Below are 6485 nucleotides of genomic sequence, written 5' to 3' on the forward strand. Positions count from 1 at the left end.
TACAAAATGTATCATTGTAAAATGAGTTTATTTCCTTATGTAAACACATATAATTCCTCTCTACTGAGGTTAAATTCATATCAAAAAGTGTTTAGTGAAACACCTGTAGTGAAGAACATTTTATTTTTCTCCAATTTTTTTGAGTGATTTTTAAAAAATATTAAATGAATATCTTGAGAAATAATACTTCTAAATGAGTAATGAGAGAAAAAATGTGCCAATCCCACATATGGATGCCATACTATCATTAAAATTGAGTTTAAGAGCAGGGAAAGTAGAGCAGTTTTGTGCTCACTTTTGCAGGTCATTTTGAAGCAATTATGGACTCCAGATGAACCACAGATCATATTCTAAAAAATCAGTGAGTTAAATATCAACTGTGTATCAATATCCAAGCTGAACATGATGTCCAACACTTAATAAACCATTTAAGAACACTTATTGGGCTGAGTATTTAATGATGTAGATAATTATCAAATCACTATGTTGTATAAAAAACCAGTAAAATATTGTGTATCAACTGTAGTTCAACAAAAGTTATTGAAAATTTAATGTTTGAAGACTTTATATATATGAACTAATTAAAACTTCAGTAAAATGCTAAGCCTCATGCACTGGATATTGCTGAGCATTGTAAGAGCCCTACACGTCATAACCTGACAGGGGGACTCAGCAGTCCTGTCCGCGCCATGTTCCAGGTTAACTACTCAGTAGTGGTGATAGGCTGAGGAGGCCATGACTAATGATGGACCTTTCCTACACTTGGGGGACAATTTCGTGAATTAGAAGAAAAACCCCTTCAAGGAAAATATTTACGGTGATGTCCTAAATGCTTTTTAGGAATCGTGTGCTTCATGGCTTATTTCTTTTGTTTTATAGGTCAATCAGAATTTCTAGAAAATGGCCAATTCCACCATGGTGACCGAGTTTCTCCTCATGGGCTTTGCTGATAAGCGGCAGCTGAGGCTCCTGCTCTCCGTGTTATTCCTACTGATGTACTTGGCCACCTTGTCAGGGAATCTCCTCATCGTCTCTGCCACCACACTTGACCAGAGCCTTCACAAGCCCATGTACTTCTTCCTCAGGAACCTGTCCATCTTAGACATGTGCTATGTTTCTGTCACTATCCCCAATGCCTGTGTCAACTCCCTCACTGACAACAGGGTCATTTCAGTGACTGGCTGTGCAGCTCAGATCTTCCTGTTTATTTATTGTGCATTTGTGGAGCTCCTGTTCCTCACCATCATGGCCCGTGACCGCTATGTGGCCATCTGCCAGCCCCTCCGCTACCCCGTCATCATGAACCACCAATTCTGTGTCTGGACAACACTGGTCTCCTTGCTCAGTGGTCTCATCTATGCAGGTGTGCACACAGGTAACACATTCCGGCTGTCCTTCTGTCAGTCCAACATGGTCCACCAGTTCTTCTGTGATGTCCCTTCTCTGCTGAGCCTCTCCTGCTCTGACACCTTCAACAACTTCTTATTACTTATTGTTTCTGCCATTTTGTTTGGTTGTGGGTCTTTTACGTTTATCACTGTGTCATATATTTACATATTTTCCACTGTGCTGAAGTTTCCAACCAAAGAGAGAGGCAAGGCCTTCTCCACCTGTGTCCCTCACATCCTGGTGGTATCCGTGTTCCTCAGCTCTAGCAGCTGTATGTACCTAAGGCCTTCAGGGGCCTCTGACATTCTCCAGGGAGTGATTCTTACTGTATGTTATACAATAGTTCCTCCATTCTTGAATCCTATTATCTACAGTCTTAGAAACACTCAGGTAAAGGAAGCTATAAGGAAAGTAATATTAAGACAATATTATTCAAGAAATTAATACAGATCCAGTTCAGGTTCATCCCAATGTCACTGAGATCCAAACATCTTTAAAATAACTGCTTGTCTAGGTTTTATATATTAGACTGTTTTTTCCAAAACTTCTCTCTTGATATCTGAGTAAGTAATGTATAAAACTCTTATTTTGTGTTTTATACTACTCTTTCCATTTACCCTCCATAAAACAAAGTTTTATAAACAACTCTTTCAATTAATGAATATCATTGAAGATATTTGATGAGACTTATTTTAAGTTATATGTATTTAAGATTCATCAAATATTAACAATATCAATAATGCCTCAAAAGAATACTTAAGAAATCAAATATGGAGATAACTTTATTATTTAATTTAACTTATTTAATGAAATGTAAAATGGATCTATAAATAATATGCTACCTAATTATAGAAATTTATGTATGTGGAAATTTTAAAGAATTCTATCCAAAATTAATAGAGTCTATGATATACATGGAGAAAAATTAGTATGTATATTTTCATCCTCCATCCATATTGTCTCAACATTAGGATGTGAAGCCATGGCCCTCCACTTTGGGGGCTGCCCATGACTGGAGCCATCTGTATACCAAGCATCTTCAGGTATAGAGGATTTTCCTCCTTATTAGACCAAACAGTCATGATGGCTGCTGTCAGCCAATCCAGAAGCATCTTGGTTCCCTGAGGTGTGTAGGGCACTTTGCAACCACTGCTGGAGGGAATGGTGAATTGTTAAGGAAACCAATCTACCCATTTCAGAACCCAACATAATGTTTTCACCCCTATATCCCAAAGGCACAAAAATCATGTAGGCAGAGATTCCAATGGCCTGTGCCAATATTGGATGCTCACGTCCACCAGCTCATCATGGGTATGGGGATGGAGCATGGAGTGCTCCACAATGTGGGGAGGGGGCGGCTCCTCTCCTGAGGAGCCCGTGATTGTTGCATTTTTATTTTCTTCATCACAACTAGGTGGTCCTTTAACATGGGAAAGGCTGGTGCCTCAGGCAGTGGCCTCAGAAAGAGATCAGCCCTCGCCTCCAACCCCTCATCCTCTCCTGACATGCCCTCTATCATCTGCAGGGCTGAAGGCACTGCTCTTTCCTCCTGCTTCCCCATGGCCTCCTGCAATGTGGATTCTCCTAATGTCTTTGCTACTAACGTATCTTCCAGGAGTGTGATCTATGTTCTCAATTACTGTCTCTCTTTCTTAAGGGCAACCCATAGGTCATCATCCAGCTACTCCAAGTGATGCTGAAGTGTGTCTCTTTCCTGCCAAAGTCTCTCTCTCTCCTCAATAACACTTTCCACTATCTCAAAGAAAAGAGATAATCCCAGCTGCCACATGGCCACTCATGGCTTCTAAGCATCTTTGTGTCTTGTGGAGGGCTAATTCCACAGCTTCTGGTATCTCCAACCTTCCCCAGTTCTGGGGAAGGCCCACCCCTCTTGGAGGTGCTTTACACTATACCAGTTCCCCACAAGGGGCTCCCCAAGTGAAATCCCCATGGTTTGGGGGTTCCCAGGTGAAGCTATGCCCTCCAACACTGCTGGAGAGAAGGGTTAGTTGTTATCCTCCTCCACAGCAGCCACTGGGGCCTCCCCCTCATCTCTAGGGGCAGCCTGCCCAAGCGTCATACCCATGAACACAGATTTCACTTTTAGAGATCCTGCCAACTATGCCAGATGTAACTCTGGGTGGAAGCTATGTTTCAGCCAGGGGAAAATTACCTTTGAAGCTGAAATGTCAAAGGGAGAGGTAAAGTGGGAGAAACCCATTTATTGCCTATAAGCAGTTGTCTACTTCTGCTCACCCATGTCTTTTACAACCAGGTTACAAAAAGATCCCACCAAACCTCTCCTGTTCAGGTGCATGCTGGATCTCCATCCCCCTTGTAACCACTGGTTGATATGGAGATGGACTATTTATCTGCATTCCTTGGAAACACCTACTGATATGCAGATGCACTAAGTCAGGTGAGAGATTCTGGAAATATTGCAATTTACTCACATAGTGCCACCCAAATTATCTAAATAGCATGAGATCTCATTTCCTACTGTTGGAAGCCAATTTATATGTTCTTTAAATTTTTACATAGGGATGGTAGGCACAGAAAATGTCTGTGACATCATATTTAGTCAGGAAATAACTTACAGCATTTCTATTGTCCAGTCACTTTGGAGCAAAGGGTGTTTTGTGAGTTTATACAAATAAACAGACTATTAGGTTTTTGAAAAATTGTTGTCATATATCTATAACATAAAATTTACAGTCAACCATTATTGTGTACAGTTTAGTACTGTTACTTAGATTCACTTTAGTACGCAACCAATATCCAGAACTTAAGCATGTTGTAAAACTGAAATTCTATATACCCACTAAACCACTTCTCTCAATTTCCATCTGCTCTCTATACCTGACAACAAGCATTCCAGTTTTTTTTTCTGTGAATTTGACTACTCTGTGTATACCTCATATAAACAGAATCACCTATGTGATTTGCCTTTTTATGGCTGGTTTATTTCACTTAAATATATGGTTCTCAAGGATCATGCATGTTGTAGGATGTGTTAGAGTTCATTTATAAGGCTGAATAATATTCTATTTCATGTACATTTTTCTGACTCATTGTTCTCTCAGTGGACACACAGCTTAGTTCTACCTTTTGGTTGTTTCTTTGTTTTAATTAATTGTGTTCTAAAAATATGGACTATACAGTTTATATTGGGTGGACTTGATTGAGCATTTCTATGTAAGTGAAGACTTTTTGCACCAAGGGAAATTCATAAATTTTTTATCAAGTTATTATTGAATGATTTAACTTTATAGCAATCTGTTCATCCTTGATAGTGTTCGGAATCACAGGATAGGAAATTAGAAGGATAATTCTCAGTATGTCTCCTAGAAGAAAAAATTATTTAATTTTATTCAGGAGGAAAGTTTTTGGTACCATTGTTACAGAAATTTAGGGAGGAGACAAAGTTTGGCAATTGCCAGGGGTGTGGTTTTGACAGTGTATATGATCTACATTTATTCTTTTACACTTATTTGGATATATGTTTATATTAACTCAGTACACTTAAGCAGATTTTTATATATGTAGCTGCTCTACCCATTTATCTTTGTTCAATTGATGGAAAAGGAGAATTGTTTGATTAAATGCAATTTATGTGGGACACAATGAAAATGAAGAAATAAAACAAGCAGTAGACTCATAAACACTAAGAAGTGACTGGTGGTTACCATGGGGGAGGGGTTGGGGTGTATGGGTGGCATTCATAGAGGTGATAAAGAGGCACAAAATCTCAATCATAAGTTGTCATGGGGATGGTAGTTTTGTAATAACTTCCCATGTTGACAGTAGCTACAGTAGTTGGGGTGAGAATTTAATATTTTATATAACTGTTGAATACTCAGATTATATAAAAATTTCTTAAATGTCAACATTAAAAACTCAAACAACCCTATCAAAAAATGGAAAAAACTTGATCAAGTGTTTAATTTAATCTAATAGGAATGACTATTACCTAGAATCACAAGAAAAATATGTTCAACAGCATTAGTGTTAAATTATCCAAATAAATACAATAATGTACCTTGGCACATGTAGTAGATTGGCTCATATAAATTATGACAATATCAAATGTGGAAGAAAATTTAGCACAATGATATTCTGGGTTACATGCAATTTTGCTTGTTTCTAATAAATGTATACACATAGCCACAATATGCCCAGGAATTTGATTCCTGAGCTTTTACCTTAGAGAAGCAGTAATGTATGATCTCATAAAAACAGTAAAGTTTATAGCAGCTTTATTCACATCCATTAAGAAGTAGCAATTCAAATGTCCTCAACAGGTAAACAAATTGTAGTATAGCCACAGGATAGAATGCAAAGCAGGATTTAAAAGAAACAAAAAGCAATGTGTTGGCTGAATCTCAAAGATATTAGCCAGGCAGAATAAAGAGCCAGTATCAAAAGGAGACAGAGTATATTATTCCATTCCTATGACATTCTTGGAAGAAGTAGATTAGTGTTTTTAAAGGGTATAGGCGAAGGGAGATTGTGAACATAACTTAAGGGATGTGAAGTTTGGGAATTGTTACTATTCTCTGTTCTGAATATTTACGGTGATAAATCTACATTTGTGTGAAAATTAATAAACTGTATAACAAAAGGAGTGAAATTGATGCATAATAATTTTTGAAAAATGAAAATTATAAAAGAAGAAAAGTCTCTCATAAATAATCTCAAAATACCTTAAGACATTACATAAAAGTAAAAATTTAAACCCAGCCAAGCAGAAGGAAGTAATAAATATAAATGTAAAAATTAATTACATGGAAAATAGAAATACAGTAGAGAAAAATTAATGAAACCACAATTGCTACTTTGAAATATTAGCAACATTGAAAACTCTTGAACCAAACAGGGGAAAAAAAAGACACAAATTGTCATATCTGAAATAAGAAAAGTGATATAGTAGTCTATAAAATTTTAAAGGACAATATAGAATATTATGAAGTTTATGCCCACATTGAAAGCTTTGCAACATTGAGATCTTCACTGTAATAAACTCATCCTTGAACGACTCAACTTCAAAACACCTCTTAAGAATAGATGTATAGTGAAAAGATCTTAAAATTCTCAAG

At 37.2% G+C, this 6485-nt stretch overlaps 1 protein-coding gene across 1 annotated transcript; it reads left to right on the forward strand.

The window, feature by feature from the left end:
* Window positions 1-900: 900 nt before the first annotated feature.
* LOC118919976 (olfactory receptor 14C36-like) lies at window positions 901-1886 on the forward strand. The gene is made up of 2 exons (XM_036900409.2): window positions 901-1800; window positions 1839-1886. The coding sequence occupies exons 1-2, from the start codon at window positions 901-903 to the stop codon at window positions 1884-1886; spliced, it is 948 nt and encodes a 315-aa protein (XP_036756304.2).
* The last annotated feature ends 4599 nt before the right edge of the window (window positions 1887-6485 follow it).

This window comes from Manis pentadactyla, chromosome 13 (assembly GCF_030020395.1).
Source record: "Manis pentadactyla isolate mManPen7 chromosome 13, mManPen7.hap1, whole genome shotgun sequence".
In the NCBI taxonomy this organism is placed as follows: domain Eukaryota; kingdom Metazoa; phylum Chordata; class Mammalia; order Pholidota; family Manidae; genus Manis; species Manis pentadactyla.

Excerpts from the sequence above, each read along its gene's own strand:
- LOC118919976 (XM_036900409.2), top strand. The coding sequence starts at position 901 with ATGGCCAATTCCACCATGGTGACCGAGTTTCTCCTCATGGGCTTTGCT. Across the intron at positions 1,801-1,838 it reads TAAAGGAAGCTATAAGGAAA|ATCCAGTTCAGGTTCATCCC; the intron begins GTAATATTAAGA and ends AAATTAATACAG.